The sequence below is a fragment of the Brienomyrus brachyistius genome, chromosome 4 (assembly GCF_023856365.1).
Source record: "Brienomyrus brachyistius isolate T26 chromosome 4, BBRACH_0.4, whole genome shotgun sequence".
Lineage (NCBI taxonomy): Eukaryota > Metazoa > Chordata > Actinopteri > Osteoglossiformes > Mormyridae > Brienomyrus > Brienomyrus brachyistius.
Genome location: NC_064536.1, coordinates 25,192,577 through 25,210,022, shown reverse-complemented (window position 1 = coordinate 25,210,022; position 17,446 = coordinate 25,192,577). Strand labels below are relative to the sequence as shown.

The following is a 17,446-nucleotide window of genomic DNA, read 5'->3' as shown; positions in this document are numbered from 1 at the left end:
CTGTTAAGACTCTTACGGTGAGCAGCCACTCGTTTTGTCACGTCGACTTCAATGTCCGACCGCTTCTTTTTAATTTCGGCCACCGTGCGAATAGATAAAAACACTTTTAACTGACTCCACCACGTTCTGCCGCTCCGTCAACTTTAGTGCTGATGCCACTACTTAAACCACCAAATATCACTTTTCTTTTCTCGATTTCTGTTAACATGACCTCCACTTCGCACTCGCTAAAATACTTATTTTTTCCCACGTGGTTTATCCATTGTTGTTTAAGAAATCAGAACAATATGCAATATTTACATATGCAAATATGCATAATCATGGGCGAGTCGGGGGAGTGGCTGTGGGCTCGTTCACGTACGTAACATTTCGCGCTCATTGGCATTTATAAAGGGAATGTGCGTCGATCTGTGCTTACGGAAAATTTTATGCATCTGGATGTTTTCTTGCTTATGCACATTCCTAGTTTTGTCCATACGCCATGTTTTAGTGTGACTTCTACGCACATCGATATACATGAGGCCCCTGGTGATTATTAATTATATAATCACATACATCGATATATCATCACCCAGTCCTAGTATGTAATATAATATCATATGATATATCCTGTATCCCTGCACTGTGTTTGTTGGTGTGTATCTCCATTTGGCGATGGTGCCACATTCTGTTTTCGTTGTTGTTGGACTAATCCTGTGGTCTTTCGCATGATCCTTGACAGTAACTGAACAACTACGCAACAGACAGAATGGATGACATCACCACTGACCCAGGCATGTGCTTCATTAAGTCTGATTTAAGGTAAGATTACTTGTTGACAAAGAATGTAGCATTTCTGTTGGTACTGAGTAGTTATTCAACCATGTGAGACATTGAAAGATTTTTTTTAAATAAAATGGGGGGGGGGGGGGGCAGTGAGTGGCTCAGTCTCTGTGCCTGTGATCAGAAGGTCATTGGTTCAAGCCTCAGCCTTGGCAGAGTAGCCACATGTCTGTGTGTCCCTGAGCAAGGCCCTTAACCCCCAGCCCCAGTGGTGCTGCACACTGGCTGACCTTGTGCTGAGACCCCAAGCTTGCTCTCCTGTATGTATCTGTGCGTTTCATGCAGTGTAATATGGGGGAGACAGTGGGAAGCACTGGAATGTACCTGTGCAAATGGCAAATGAAGGATTGTTTTAGTAAAACCATAATGAATTTCCTAAAAAAAAAAAAATCTGTATTGTTATTATAATGGTATTATAAGACATTGCTATTAAATAAAATTTTAACCAAGGAATAATAGAATTTATTTACCTATAGCTGATATTAATATGATTCCCTGTTTCATAGTATTGAGTTCTGACAGGAGGCTTATTGTGATACAGGCTGATTCTGTGATTCTGGTTAGACTGCGCTTCCTAATAATTTCCACTAGAGGGCGAGCGCTGCATACTCTGCACACTGCTGTTGGTCTTTACTTAATCTGCATCATCGTAACTGTGATGAGAACATGGAGCTACTGCAGTAAGTACTGTACCTGAATCGTGGCCTTTTATCTCAGTCTAAATGCAAATTAGGAAACCAATCGTGTTGAGACTTGAATATATGTTCAATCATGCCGTTTTAATTGTGATTTGAACGACTGTGATGGCACCAGTAAAGACTATTTCCATGTAGTTTTAAACAAACTAAGTGTCAGGAACAAAGACAGATGAGGTGAAGTTAGATCCCCTACAGTGTTTATACATGAAACAAAGAGATAAATGAACAAAACGTGCAGTAGATAACAAAGGAATCATATTAAGTTAAGATATCAGTGACACTAAGCTCACTTTTTTACCACAGCATGAGTTGTTTGTCATGTGACACCAGTTCTCCACAGGAATGCTTACGGATGGCAGCAAATCAGCTCTCTCATAGATAGGTCATAAGGTCCACAAACAGCTCCACCAGATTTGGGACCAGAGGCTAATTTGTATCAGAAATAAACCAAATCCCCTTACCAGACACAAAAGATTGTAGTGCATGTTGGAAAACTGTAAGTGACATTTCAGCTTTTCAATTCAGGTCTACTTCTAAACGCATGTTTTCAGATTGCGGGGGGGGGGGGGGGGGGTGGTTCCCTTAGAGCTGCCTTGTTACATATATTAGTTGAATGTATTCACTCATTATTTAGCAGAACAAATTTCCAAGATCCCAAGTTTCATTCACAGGCAAGGTTTCAGTCAAAGCAGACAGTCTTATCCAAGTAAAGCCAGTTCACACCTTGGAGAGACGTGTGTTCAGACTCCCCTGTTCAGCAGCATTGATAATGATCTTCCTGTCCAAGGCTGAGTGCTACCCCTGCCTTCTTCCTCCTGCAGAAAAATCCCTGCCCATGGGCCACTTCTGGGAGTCCTTAATTGGCCTTGCCCAAAGCCACTGTCTCACACAGTCACGTGTTCAAGAAAATTCCTTCCGGGATGTCCATTTCATCAGCACTCGGGTCTCCGAGGTCTGCTTAGGGCGCGTTTCCACCGCATCAGGTACTGTACTTTCGGTACTTCCATAAAAGTACCAAAAGTATGGTACTTCTATTGTGTTGGTTTTCCAACAGCGTAAAAACCGGTACCGGCACCAAATGACATCATCAGTGACCAACCCTGACTGACGGCGTCCAGTGCCTCAAACCATGTGTTGGTTTTCCTGTCGGCGCCACTCCTCTTATTATGATCCTTCACTTTCCTGTAGTCCTCCTTAAGTTTTTTTATTTTCAAGCGACATTGTTCGGTGTTTCGCGTGTGCCCCATTTCTTCCAAGTGGCTTGTGTCACGCCCACGCAGGCGGATACCACCGGCTGCGGCTCGTTACGCATAATGAGTCTAGGGATAAAACCAGCCAGAAGACACTTGCCCATTGCGAAGTATTGCGCTGATGTTTAGAAGCCATACCGAGCACTTTCTTGTCGATCGTCTCTCCCTGAAACCTAACTCTGCCTGTTTGCCTCGTGTCCTCTCCTTACCTCTCTCTCCCCCGTTCCAGACCCGTCTACCCTGCCTGCTCCGGCTCGTCTCGTTCCCGCTACCCCGTGTGATCTTGTCTCGTGTTTCCCTGTAGGACTGACTCCCCGGCTTACGACCTCCCTGCCTGTATTTCGACCTTACCTCTTGCCCGTCCCTTTCGGTGCCTCTGTTTGGTTTATCCAAATAAAGCACTCAGCGGCTTGCATACCTGGATCCCGGTCTCTCTGTTCAGGCTATCGTGACAGCTAGCTATTACGGCAAATACTTTTTTATTTCGAGTCGAGCCATCCAAATCCCGCTGGATCTGTTCGTCCAACCATATGGCGATGAAAGCCTGTGTTTCCTCGTATGTCCATCCTCACATGTTACATTTTTTATATTTTTGTTTCTGTTGCGGACGGCCTGGTGGTGCAGTGGTTAGCACTGTTGCCTCACACCTCTGGGATCCAGGTTTGAGTCTCCGCCTGGGTCACATGTGTGTGGAGTTTGCATGTTCTCCCCATGTCGTCGTGAGGTTTCCTCCGGGTACGCCGGTTTCCCCCACAGTCCAAAAACATGCTAAAGCTAATTGGAGTTGCTAAATTGCCCGTAGGAGTGCATGTGTGAGTGAATGGTGTGTGAGTGCCCTGCGATGGGCTGGCCCCCCATCCTGGGTTGTTCCCTGCCTCGTGCCCATAGCTTCCGGGATAGGCTCCGGACCCCCCGCGACCCAGTAGGATAAGCGGTTTGGAAAATGGATGGATGGATGTTTCTGTTGCTTTTTATTTTGTTTCTCGCTGTTCGCTGTGTGTTTCAAAAGATGCCGGTTGTGTCTTGTGTTTCAGCGGCAGGCTATTTGCATAACCAATCGGCAGCAAATACGTTTGCAAGTCCCACCCCAAAGTACCAAAGACGTAACCCCAGCTGGTTTGGCACTTTCAGTACTGGAACTTTCAGTACTGGTACTCGACCGGAAGTCAATGAAAAAGTGAAAGTACCGAAAGTACCGTACTTTGTGTGGTGGAAAAGCGCCCTTAGTTCCCTGCTGAAGGCTCAAGATCAAATCTCACAGCGCTGTGACTCTCCCTCTTCCTGGGGAGTCTCCTGACAGCTTCTGTCTGACTCCTGCCAGTGCTTGATCACTTCCTGAGCACCGTTTATTGCTCTTCCCCAACATGCGCTCTCGGTTTCTCTCTCATTGGCCTGTATCAGTGGTCACAAGGCCTCCGCGTCCCGTGGGGCTCCAAAGGACAGACTGAAGGCGGAGCTTAGTCTCTTGGAAACCCCGCCCCCTGCCCCACCTTTCTTTCGGGTCCAGGTGAGGAGGGAGGTGGGGCTGGCCCCCTTGCTGGGGTTTGGATTCCGCGGGTGAACAGCGCTCTCATTGATGCCACATGGAGTGAGAAAGACAGACCGCTGCACATCAAAGAGGGAGAGGAAGACAGAGAGAGAGACAGGTGGAAAAAGAGAGCACTTAGGAACTAATCATCAGACCTACAAGCAAATGTGTGGTTGTTTAAGTGTGCATGTACCTGTCCTAGCGTCTTGGGTGACAGCATTGTGACAATGCCGAGCTCCACTCCCCCGTCGCTGCATGCCTTTAGCGCCTGCACCACCTCCACGTGCTTCGCCCACTTACAGTCTGTCCCGTTCACCGCTACGATGTAATCACCCTCGCAGAGCCCCGCCTCCTGCCATGTCGGGTACACGTGTCACTTCTCCCCTCCACTTCCTGCCTCCCAGCAGGAACCACTTCACAAAGAACCCTTCCAATGTTCATCAGTTTGTTCATTAATATTCATCAGTTTATCATCAAATAGTGAAGAAGGGAGGAAATTAAAGGGGGAGGGGCTTAAAGGGTAATCAGTTTCAGAGGTTGGGATTGAAGGGGCGGGGCGAAAGAGATCTGCTGATTGGGATTTTGTGTGTGGGACAAAGTGCTTGAGAAGTGGGTGTGGTCTCACCGAGGCACTGCCCCCTGGTACCACCCCAGCCACAAGCACAGGTGAGTCTCCCCGCAGTGTTAGGCCCAGACCGCTGTTGGCTCGTACCAGCCTAATGCGCCTTTGTGGGCGCCACTGGTTCCGGGCTGAAAACACGGACAGTGGTCCCTGTAAGGGAAGGGGAATACAGGGGATGCACTGTCATCATAGAACTGTAACCAGCATTTAATACCATTTGATACCAATATTTCTTCTGCCAGCTGTTGCTTGGTATTTTATCGAAGAAGCCCCGAGCAAAGTTATTTAATGGCCTCCGCTAAAATCTCTTGATGCCTCAAGAGCCCACTGCAGGGGGATGGTGAACGTACCAGTTGTTGAAAGATATCTGTCACCCGCACTTTTGAGAAGTCAGGGGTCTTCACATCTGGCTTATGTTGAGTCTTGGCTGAGACAGAGAGGAGGACAGGGGGAGGGAAGGTGAGACGCCGTCTTCTGGTGGTGGATAACCTATCTGACATGTAGGCACAGGGCTCACGCTGGATGTTGGGGGCCTCGGCCGTCTGGCAGAAGTCGTCCTCACGGTCGATCTGCGAATAGGCGCTGAGCGAGCGCTTGTGCACGGATGCCAGCACCTCCTGCAGGATGTCCATCTTGCGCAAGACCCTGCAGAGGCCGTGGATGCGCATAGCCTCCTCATGGCGGATCACCGCCCGCCGTAAGTGTGCTTTACCTGTGCAACACACAGCTACAGCTAACCAGCTAGTCAGCACCAGTGAGGTTATGCGCAGCCACTGCTAACCAGCTAGTCAGTACGGTGATGTCACACACAGCAACCGGTAACCAGCTAGTCAGCACAGTGATGTCACACACAGTCACCGCTAGCCAGTCAGTCAGCACGGTGATGTCACCCAAAACCACCACTAACCAGCTACCTGTGAGCTATAATTGTACCTGCAGCTAAGCGATCACACACTCCCAGGTGCCATTATGACTCCCCTCCCCCCTCTCCTCACCCAGCCTTCGCCTCTCCTCAGGGTCCTTCAGCATTATGCCCGGGGGGGGTCCTGTCAGCTTGCTGCTGTGAAGCTGGTGCAGCATCCGCTCCCCCAGGCCGTCATCCCATTCACTGGACTCTAGGGGGCAACAGATACAGGCTGAGCACCAGGAGGTCGACTGACACATATAAACACATAAGCTCCATTTCCACACCCTTAATTACACAGGGGGCCCAAAAAAACTCTCGTTATGATAGATCTTGTACTGAGAGGGTGGAAAAGTTAAAAGTAAAAGGTTCATCGCTACGTGGCAGAAACAGGGACCTTAAAAATGACCTATAGTCTGTCATGGAGATAAATGCTCCCCACCGCTATGACCGAGACGTGCCAGGGAACTCACGGGCATGGTTGCACAGGGCCAGGCCAGCGTAGTAGTGAGAAAGTGCGCGGAAGTGCTCATTCTTGACCTGTGCCAGTGTCACCCAGGAGAAAGGAACATAGTCCTTCACCGGGGCCTGCTGCATGGTCTGGAGAGCCAGCCAGTACATGTCGGACACCTGCTGGGAACAGGGTCACGGTCAATACACGGTCAGCATGGTCACAGCAGACACGCGCGGTCAGTATAGTCACATCACACTCAGAGGCACAAATGGAAATGAAGTCACATGCGCGACCTATGAACTGACCCGTGCGGCCTCCTGCGCCACCTGCAGGAGGGAGGAGAAATCGCTGTCCTCCAGCACGAGTAGCAGCACCCGCTCGAAGACACACTCCTGCACCTGTGCCAACATCAGCCGTACCAGCATTTCCAGCGAGGCGCCACTCATATCCAGACTGGGAGCATTGGAGAAGTTTTCCTTCAGGTAACTGAATGCACCTGGGGGGGGGTGACAAACAGATATTGCTGGATTCAATGCACCGTTGTAGGTCCTCCTTGTGAAGAGGGGCTGGTCCAGAATCTCATGGATACACTTTCAGAACTTCCAGTCATCGGTGTGAGCATTGTCCGTACCGGCAGCACACTGAAAGGCATCGATGGCATTGCCGATGCCCTGGGCGCTGCTGCGGTTCTGTCGAGTGCCGATCTGGGTGTAGAGTGCCCCCACATTGAACAGCACGCTGCCCTTCTCGAAGGCCAGGGCCCGCTGGCTGGATGGCACACCCGTCAGGGAGTCGTACCTTTGAAGGAGGCGTAGCAAACAGCTAATTCAGAACCTGCTGTTATACCATTAGCTGGTTCTTAGGCATGAGACAGGGTTACCATGGTAACTTTAATTAAGAGCTTCCTAAGGGAACAAGGTCTTACCAGTGGAACTGAACAGCCAGCATATTTCCGGGGTGAAAAAAGCGCTGTTCCAGGAAGTAGAGCTGGTTGTAGTACTCTATCAACAGCTCCAGACCTGCCTCATTCCGGCTGGGGGTACGCATGGCCTGATACGACACACATTTGAATGAAGATATCCCGGTTGCAATTTCTGCAAATAGCCTGTCAACCACTAGAGGGCGACATTGACTGACACACTCTTCACTAACAGTAATACAAACCCAGGTTTTAAAATAAGTCCTGAAGAATGAACCACAAAGCGAAGCCGGATCTCACCTGCCGAAGCTCATTAAGCTCCTTAATCTCTGCCTCGTACTGCGAAGCTGCCTCACCATAGTGCCGGCAGATGAAATCCTATGTGGAGACACAGTTGGAATGAGTGTGGATTCACCATCATGATAATACAGTAAAACCTCAGATTGCAAGCATAATTCGTTCCAGAAACGTGCTCGTAATCCAAAGCACTCGTATATCAAAGCGAATTTTCCCATTAGAAATAATGGAAACTCAGATGATTCGTTCCACAACCCAAAAATATTCATATATAAATGATTAATACAAAATATAAAGTAAAAATATATAAAGCAAATGAATCTGCACTTTACCTTTGAAAAGGATCGTGGATGGTGTGTGGGAGACAAGAGAGAGGAGAAGAGGAGGGTTATTTTGTTGGACGATTTCCACTATAACTAACGGAATCACTACCATCTATTGGCTTATTGCAATCTTTTTGTGTGACTTTAACAAGGAACCTATCCAATGACAACTGCTTTTGCCTCTTTTTCGATTTCGTGGAAATGAGGCATTGTCGTTAAATAGATTCATCGCTCGCATTGCTACACCCTTATTTGGGTGGTGCTTTTCTACTAAATTTTGACTATACGAGTGAGGCACGCTGACTGAGACCGAGCATGGGAGATAATTGCATACAATCCCGCAGCCAGAGAGAGAGGAGAACCTTCGGCTCAGTTGTGATTGTGTGACGCTCGGCAGACAAAGCGTATACATAATACTCATATTGCAAGACCTCGCTCGTTTATCAAGTTAAAATTTATTTTAAAATTTTACTCATCTTGCAAAATTCTCATAAACCAAGTTACTCGCAATCCGAGGCTTGACTGTATAATATCCCTTTGGCCACGCCCCCATTGCACCACCCTCCAAAGACAGTCTGCCAGCAAAGAGGATGGAGCTGTTTTCCACCTCACCTTCAAACATAGGCGTAGATTTGGGTATGGATAGTCTCTACCAATGTTGTGGGATTATCATGTGTGTTTAGGGGGGCGGGGGGTTCGGGGATGATAGTCCCTACCAGTGTTAAAATCAAACCTACGCCCTTGCCTTCAAAGGAAGTGAGAAGTCCACTTCCTTTGTCTCCTTCAGGCCCAGAGGGATCATGGGAACGTTGACTGCCTCGCTGTTGGAAACATGACAGGAATATTAGGATGTGGCCTTGTAGGTCTAGGAAGGGGAGGGGAGAGTGTGGGAGAGGTCTGTGTGTCTGGTAGACCCTCCTTGTCACTGCATGAGTATAGCATTGTGTGGGGTGTCGCAGTTCCACCTTGGTCAGGTAGACCCCCATGTTACTGTGTGAGTGTAGTATCATGTGGGGTGTTGTAGTCCCACCTCCCAGTCTACTAGATCCCCATGTCGCTGTGTGAGTATAGAATTGTGTGGGGTGTTGCGTCCCACCTCTCAGTCTGGTAGACCCCCATGTCGCTGTGTGAGTGTAGTATTGTGTGGGGTGTCGTGTCCCACCTCTCAGTCTGGTAGACCCCCATGTCATTGTGCGAGTGTAGTATTGTGTGGGGTGTCGCGTCCCACCTCTCAGTCTGGTAGACCCCCATGTCATTGTGCGAGTGTAGTATTGTGTGGGGTGTTGCGTCCCACCTCTCAGTCTGGTAGACTCCCACATTGCTGTTGAGCTCTTCCAGCTCCTCTTTGAGCAGCTGCAGATTGGAGTTGACGATGCTCAGCTCAAGGGCCACAGTCTCCCTCACCTTGTGGTTGGTGGTGGCCCTGGAGGACAAAAGGTGCCTCGGGTCAGCAAAGTCACTCTAGCGGACAGGGACATGGATATGATGGGAAATCACTGGAATTTCAGTTCAAGCAATCAGCCACTATCCAGGTCTGGGGGTCTAACCCAGCCCCCAAACACCCGCATGCCGACTAGGGCACCATGAACAGCCCCCACAGCCCCACCAAAACTCTGCAGGCCCCTCCCTTACCGAGAAGTGCCATATGACCCATAAACATAATTCACTTTTGATTCATCTGTTACCACATTCCTCAGACTGGTCAGACAGAACAAAAAGAAATGTGTCGTTAGCACCTTAGAAAAAACCCTAAAAACCACACCCCCATGGTGCAGCACTCTGCCGACAGGAAGCACTGACAGCGCCACCGGCTACGTCAGGCCAGGCTCAGTCGGGGCTTGCTCCGGCGTAGCACAGGCCGCGGCACGGTGGTCAAAGCGCCGGCTCTTACGATTGGCCCAGGCCGCCTCGAGGGAGTCTTAGACTTAGCAGGCAGACTGTGGTGCCACAGCAGAACCACTGTCCTCGTTTCAGCATTTCCAGATGCAGTGGGAGGAGAATAACACTCATAAGACTATGTGCGTTGAGCTGTGTGGGTACCCACAACTGCGTGGGAACCCCCGAGCTGCATCCGATATGGAGTCCGAGGGATGAGAGACTGGGTGCAGGACTCCATCAAGACATTAAATGATTATGAAGACGGTGGCCTGCAGGCGGAGGGTGCGGCTTACCTTGGTGGGGGGGGGGGGCATTCACAGGGTGATTAGCAGGGAACCTTAAACTATAATCCTGTGAAGTGCAGTTCTCTTGATCAGCAACCCTGATTGCCCCATTCTATGGTAATTAGAGGCAGCTATTATTTCATCAGGCCGAATTTTGAATGCGGCAGACTGGACCGCATTCAAGTTTGGTAATTAGCGATTCCTAATAATTCATCCTGCCCCCATTCTCCTGTTGGCCCCCCTCCCGCATCTACATCATGAACCTTTTTGCACAGACTTTGATCAGAAAAGCCCCAAAGCAGGGATTTTTAAAACCGCATTCATCAGACACGTTCAAGTGAAAGAACTGTCATTTAAGGAAAATGATTTATATTTTCACTCCCCAGTTGGAGTGGCTTTGCTCCAACGTTTAATGGGGTTTTATTGATGCTGCCCCCTCCCCCATCCTCCCCAGGGCTAATTTTCACCATTTACAGTTACACACTTGGGCCCAGTAACTCATTCTGTGGGAGGGCAGGCCTCCTTTAGAACAGACAGAATTAGAAGCCAGGGAGGGAGGGGGGGGGGTGGACGGGGGAGGGGGGGTGGACAGGGTGGGCCGGGTGCGTGGGAGGGGTCAAGAAATGGCAGCGTGTGTGTGTCAGGGGGGGGGGATTTACAGTAACAGACTCAGTGGGGTGTGTATATAGCCCGAGGGCTCACTGCATACCCACCCCCTTGAAAACAACTAGCTAACCTGGGGGGGAGGTGGTGCAGTGTGGGATGTTTTTGTTTCTGAGTCTTTGATGGGGGAAGGTGAGTAACCAGAGCTGAATGGAGGGAGTGGCAGCCATTTCTGACTGAGAAAAAGACCCCCCCCCTCCCCCAAGGCACAAAGATACACGGACACATGTACAAGACTGAACCGTGCTCTAATCCCCAAAGCAAAACCAAACAATGATAAGCTGAGCTTCCCACAAACCCAAAACGAGTATAAAAAGGGCCTGATAGAGGAATTTAACCCCCCCCCCATCCCAAACTGAAAATGTCCCGAACAGGAAGCTGTGTGTGTTACTGTCACTGACGGTCACTGCATGACACATGTGGGTGAGCTGGTCCCCCAAGAAAGTCAAATGAAAAACCTCAATGTGCTTCCTTTGTGCCCTGACCGCTAAGATTGGAACTGAGTGGCCAGTCAGATTCCAGCCTGTCAAGAGCCCTGAGATTCTATCTCTGTGATGATATGGCACATCAGGCTCTACCATGGGTACCACCTCACAGAACACAAACTGACCAATGGCATTAGGGTACAACCTCACAGAACACTGACCAATGGCAATCACACACCCCCCCACAAAGCAATAAAACTTGGCGTGTGCCAGATGTTCCCTGGAACCAAAAATATAAATCATCATCACTCAGAAACATAATCTGTTATTCTTTACACTGTGGCAGAGATATTCCATGTCAGTGTTTCCCCAGTCTTCCCAGTACAGGCACGCATATCGGCGAACTGGTGTGCATTAGTAATATTATCTGAAGCCAGGCAGGCATTTCGTAAACCGCTGACTGTGAGGAAACTCCCCAGATGAATAACAAGAAACAGGACGCACACCACGGACCTCCCCCCATGACAAACAGCTCCCGCCCCCCCACCCTGACAGCCATGTGCCCCCACGGCAGCAGAAAAGCTACAGTCATCATCTTGCACAAGAAACAACTGCCAGTCAGCAGGTGTGAGTCTGGCCTAAGCCAAAGCAGTGTCGAGTCTGGCCTGAGCCAAAGCAGTGTCCAGTCTGGGCTGAGCCAAAGCAGTGTCCAGTCTGGCCTGAGCCAAAGCAGTGTCGAGTCTGGCCTGAGCCAAAGCAGTGTCCAGCCTGACCTGAGCCAAAGCAGTGTCCAGTCTGGGCTGAGCCAAAGCAGTGTCCAGTCTGGCCTGAGCCAAAGCAGTGTCCAGTCTGGCCTGAGCCAAAGCAGTGTTCAGTCTGGGCTGAGCCAAAGCAGTGTCCAGTCTGGCCTGAGCCAAAGCAGTGTCCAGTCTGGCCTGAGCCAAAGCAGTGTCCAGTCTGGCCTGAGCCAAAGCAGTGTCCAGCCTGACCTGAGCCAAAGCAGTGTCCAGTCTGGGCTGAGCCAAAGCAGTGTCCAGTCTGGCCTGAGCCAAAGCAGTGTCCAGTCTGGCCTGAGCCAAAGCAGTGTCCAGTCTGGCCTGAGCCAAAGGAGTGTCCAGTCTGGCCTGAGCCAAAGCAGTGTCCAGCCTGGCCTGAGCCAAAGCAGTGTCCAGCCTGGCCTGAGCCAAAGCAGTGTCCAGTCTGGCCTGAGCCAAAGCAGTGTCCAGTCTGACCTGAGCCAAAGCAGTGTCCAGTCTGGCCTGAAGCAAAGCAGTGTCCAGTCTGGCCTGAGCCAAAGCAGTGTCGAGAAACTGAACCTCATGAGCCCATGATTTTTTTAGAGGGAAACAAAAAAAGCCATGAGAATAGATGGGAGGGAAAATGCAGATACTGGGAAGGCTGGAATTCATGATAAATAATAGATGGGCAGGCGTTGGACTAAGTGAGGCCTAGTGTGGATACGACCACTGTATTAATTATTATTAATGATGAGAGTGCCGGTACACACTGAAAACATCCAGATGCCATGCCCCCTCCCCCCTCCTTTAGAAAGCAAACCTCCTAAAGGTATCAACCCCACCGCCTCACAGCCCCCAGCCAAGCCTACTCCTCCCTGCCGCCCCTCACCTGAATAGGTTCTCTGCTCCGGCACGCATCAGCATCTCCTTGTTGATTTGCTGGTGGATGCGAGCCCTCTGGTGCTGCAGCCGACTGCGCAGAGTCACCTGTGGGGGGTCGCATGCCTGTGTGGCGGGGGGTGGGAGCAAAAAAAAATCCAGTTCCAGTTAGAGGATTTATGTCACATGACCACACCAACAATACCAATCAATGGGTAACTCTCAGTGAATACCGGAGTCACAAGAACAAGCATACAGTGATTAAGGGTAGTGAGCTGTTTGCAGCATCAGAAGCTAAAAGCCTTCTGGTCAGCACCTTCTTACGAAGCAGCAGATGCGGCTGGCACTGCTGCTGAAACCTCCCGTTGTTGACTGTTCATTGCTGAGTCGGCCAGAATGATTTAAGTTCCCACATAAGTCTCAGACTGACCCACTTATGCATATTAGGGCTTTTCCTGAAGCAGCTTAGGTCACATAACAGCACATGACAGGTGGCTGATTGCAGTGGGTCACAGGTCCAGATGTCTGATCGCTAAGCAACCCGGTGCTGTATGAAACACACGCGCAGAACACAGTGGGGTCCAACCAGAGAAACGCAATCTGTACCTTACTAACTGTTTATTTACACTCGTGTTTCAATGCTAAATTAGTACTCCGCAGAGGACTGTGTAATGGCCTGATCTTTCTTTCTGGGGGGGGGGGGGGGGTTTAACAACCTCCAACCTTTAACAACTTCCAGAGCATCCGAAAATCTACAAGCCATAGATCAGTATACTTTAAGTTTTTATATAAACGTGGGTTGAAGACCTTTACGGTGGGCATTCAGGGGTTTAGGAGAAGTCTAAACAGCCTGCGGCCTCATACAAAGCCTCATATAAAGCCTCATATAAGTCTGATGGAGATGCTGAAGAGGGAGCTGATAACAGGTCTGACTGCCTGGGTCTGATGTCAGATTCGTGGAAAAGGGGACACTTAGTTCTGGATGACCTTCAACACCCTGATAGCAAAATCAAGGCTCCTCCTCCACCTAACACATGTAGGGAGCATCGTCTCCAAACAAACACTTTGATTGGCAGCTCTGGAGAAAACCCCTCCCACCAAAAGCTGCCCCGGGGAACAACAGCTAGTAAAAATCTGGCTGGAGTGGATCAATCAGCGGCCAGCGGAGGAAACAAGAGCCACTTGTCAGTTGTAAGCACAATGAAACAAGGTCAATGCACATGGGAAAAAAAATTAAATTAAAAAATAAAAACGTTTGCGGCTTTGAGACAATGGCCCGATTGTGCCAGTGCTGGGCCAAACACTGGCTCTTAATGGTCTGCTGAGTCCGTCAAACACTTATTATGTATTTCTACACAATCAGTGAACAAAAACACCCCCCTCCCCATGAGTTTCCAGCCCAGGGAGGGATCCTCAGTCTTGAACGAAAGCCAAGCCGAATGGCATGTCACAGCACAAACAGAAAATGGGACACCGTGGCAGTACTCAGACTCCAGGCCAGTTTGGCGTGACGTGGAATGGGAAGCCTCTGAGATCACTCTAAATTAATTCCAGATTGGGGGGGTGGGGGGTCTGAACGTCAGCTAGCGGAACATAGGTGGGTCATTTGGGGTCACTGATTTCTCCATGGGGAAAATCAGACAATTAGACAACGAGAGAGGAATCCACATTGCCACTGTTGCCCTTTTCCAATGGAGGCTGCTGAAGGGCTCGCCCTATTGGTGGATACAGACAGCAATGGGAATCCTATTAGATGGAGAATAAGCTTGAAGATTGTATGATTCAAGCCCAGTGACACTAAAAGACCTCCTTAGTATTCCATTATACGACAGTGAAATGCCTGTCATGTCATCCATTCTGAGATATGCGGGGAAAATGTAGGCGGAGCCTTCCAGAGTCACTGGTCAACAGGTGCACAAAATGTGCTTCATCTAAGCCAACAGGGTGGCAGGGTTCTCCTGGGCACCAATGTAATGAAATGGCTTGCCCACCTTGCCATGGCAACTAGGGGCCCCGATGCCAGATGAGCAGTCAGAACATCTCCCATAGCTGACCCCAGCCCTGCACAGCGGCCGTACTACTCCCTCCCCGGCCACTCTGTTTGTGTTATGATCCCTTAAACCTAATCTCCCCTGTGACCAGGGAGATTGCAGCCCTGGATGTTTGCTAGTTTCCTAATTAACCACTGGGAGGCAGCAGTGTTCAGATGGCATCTAGAATTTGCAGATCTTATTCAATATACCCCCTACCAAGGGAAACATAGCATAACATAGCGTGACACAGCTCCCCCACCACCTACATGGTCCTATGTGCGTGGAGCATCACTCTTCTATAGGAGAGAATACCAGCCCCCACAGGCTATAGCATATCTTCATCTTTTTTCACCTCACCCCCCAACCCCGACTGCCTGCCTTCTCTGTTACTAGTTACAGACCTACACCCAAAGCAGACATTATTCAGATGGTTTTAAGTTGCATGCCATGCTAGTTCTTTCAGAAAAAAAATGCTTTAACAGCAGTTAATAATGCATCAATAAACAAACCGGCCTTTTCTGAAACACAGCTGAGGCTTAATAAGGGAGCAGGTGTTCTGACGAGTTGAGCTACCTATCTAGACTTGCTATCGAGCCTTTCTGCGCATGTGCAGTTCCACCGTTTTGGGATTAGGTTTAGGTTTAAGGGGTTAGGGTAAGTGCTTTAGGGTTTTTTTGAGGGGGTATGGTAAGGGATAGGGTTAGGGCTATCGATTAGCACGACGGTAGCCTAACGCGACAAAGTAGCTGACCTCCACATAACACCGGCTCTGGGACTCTGGTGACTGTCATCAACTGTGACAGGTCCAGATCCGGGAAAGGGCATGATAACCGGAATTAGCGCTCCGGTATCGCTGGCTCGTTGAGCCCACGAGAATGGTTTCAGCAGAAATATGCAGGTGTCCAATGCATAGTGGCAACCTGTAGGACATCTAAAGTTGATTACGTGGAAACTAAATGCAGGATCCGCGGTGCCAATCCCGTACCTTTCGCGTGCTCCCTGCTGGACTGCTGAGCTCGTCCTTCGGCCAAGCGTCACTCATCTCCACCTCTTCCGCGAACCGAGCAGGGAAGGAGTGAGGCGAAAGCTCAAAAAAAGTCCATCGACGACTGCCCTTCTGTCTACTTGCGACTGTCAGATAGCCTGTTCGAGGTGCAAAATAAGTTAGAAAAGTGAGACCCACAGCGTGCATGACGAACGGATTAACAGAGCCTCCTACTCCCATTCATTTACACCATTACTGTCTCAGCATGACGGAAAACAGCGTGAGAGTTCATGCATACCTTGGCTTTTACGCCGGAGACGAAGCGCACGGCAGAGATGCAGGTGTTCTTATATATATACACACACAAGATGTCGAGAAAGAGCCAGTATGAGCTGGGATACAAAGCGAACTTCTGACCCGTCCTGCTCGAAATGGAGAAACCGGCTGCCTGGTAAAAAGCAAAAAGAAACGTTGATGCTATAACGTACTGGACTGAATACTGTTACAATAAAGTTCCCGGTATTACTTTTGATCGCTCCACTTGTTACTTCTTATTTACTTGCCACAGTGTAGCGCAGCTGATTGTTACCCACTGGGGACTTCGCGTGGGAGGAGGGACTTGTAGGCACGGAATAACCAATCAGAAGGCGAATTGCAATGACTGTCGGGTTGTTTCCTCCAACTGGGGCCGGCGTTACAGGCTGGGACAGAAGAGTTGGCGTTGCCCTTGGCAACGCAGAGGCATCCAGGGGCGGGACAGTGGTCCGGAGCCGCGGGCCAGACCGGCGATCGCCGCCCGAACAAAGGGGCGAGGATTACGCAGGACGAGCCGCACCATGCGGGGGTGGCCGCCGCAACTCGGAAAACCGTTTAGAGTAAAGAAAAGGTTTTTAGCTAAGAAACGCACAATCGTGATTGGAGAGTGCGGGGTCACCCAGTGATACAGTTTTAGCCGCATTAATTGAATTTCTTTCAATGGACGAATAAAGGGCAATTTATTTAAACTCAAGTTTACTCTTCTAATTGCTCTTATTATATATAAAAGTGGGTGAAGACAGTGATAACTACTGCGGAATTGTATTATTATTTATTTGTTTTATGTGACTTTTTCCATCCTGTGTGACTCGCAGAGGCGGGTGGAAGATGACGCCATCCCCTTTTACTTAATAATGTGCGTTCTGTCCCGACCCACCCCTCTCTGGGACACTCCGGGTTTTTCCCGGAATACAGGCAGAATTCTATTCAACTCTGGACTCCAGTGTCGGCAGCTGGCCGAGTTAATAAATGCTTAACGTTAAGGGAAATCGGCAACTTTTTATTTACCGGTTTTGTAAGAACCTCTAGTGTCGAAAATTGGCTATTCTGTTCCACGAAACACAGAAACAAAAACAGGAGCAGGCTTCTGTTAGGTTTTTATCTGACTTTCTTTTGGGGGCGTGGGGGGTAGATTAGCTTGAGTCTTCGTAACAGTAGAACTCCCAAACCTGGATGCACACTTCCCTCATGTGGCTATTCGTGGAATTAACATTCTACATTAAAATTCACCTGAAACAGTAACGCCATCAAGCAGCACGTTCACAAAAACGTCGCCATTATGATAAATCAGCTTTCAGCCGTAGCAGTTTCATTTTTGCCCTGGTTTTTAAAAGGTTTCACACTAACAGTTGCCACCAGAAATGTGAACGTTATACTCCGGGGAACCTGGAGCAATTTCCCGCAGTGTGACTATAAGCATAAAAAATGTT

The 17,446-nt window shown here is 49.3% G+C and overlaps 1 protein-coding gene across 2 annotated transcripts; it reads right to left on the bottom strand.

Moving 5' to 3' along the window:
* Positions 1 to 1,601: 1,601 nt before the first annotated feature.
* On the bottom strand, positions 1,602 to 16,300 carry rhpn1 (rhophilin, Rho GTPase binding protein 1). 2 transcript variants are annotated; one of them, XM_049011854.1, is made up of 16 exons: positions 16,000 to 16,300; positions 15,702 to 15,859; positions 12,694 to 12,809; positions 9,112 to 9,240; positions 8,563 to 8,638; positions 7,498 to 7,575; positions 7,204 to 7,328; positions 6,910 to 7,076; positions 6,584 to 6,774; positions 6,298 to 6,454; positions 5,916 to 6,035; positions 5,438 to 5,632; positions 5,271 to 5,347; positions 4,924 to 5,070; positions 4,492 to 4,650; positions 1,602 to 4,375 (listed from the first exon to the last, which is right to left on the bottom strand). In XM_049011854.1, the coding sequence occupies exons 2-16, from the start codon at positions 15,756 to 15,758 to the stop codon at positions 4,175 to 4,177; spliced, it is 1,995 nt and encodes a 664-aa protein (XP_048867811.1). In that variant the 5' UTR covers positions 15,759 to 15,859; positions 16,000 to 16,300; the 3' UTR covers positions 1,602 to 4,174. The 2 variants fall into 2 exon arrangements, with proteins under 2 accessions (XP_048867811.1, XP_048867813.1); XM_049011856.1 differs by lacking the exons at positions 9,112 to 9,240; positions 12,694 to 12,809; positions 15,702 to 15,859; positions 16,000 to 16,300 and adding an exon at positions 8,914 to 8,973.
* Between the last annotated feature and the right edge of the window lie 1,146 nt (positions 16,301 to 17,446).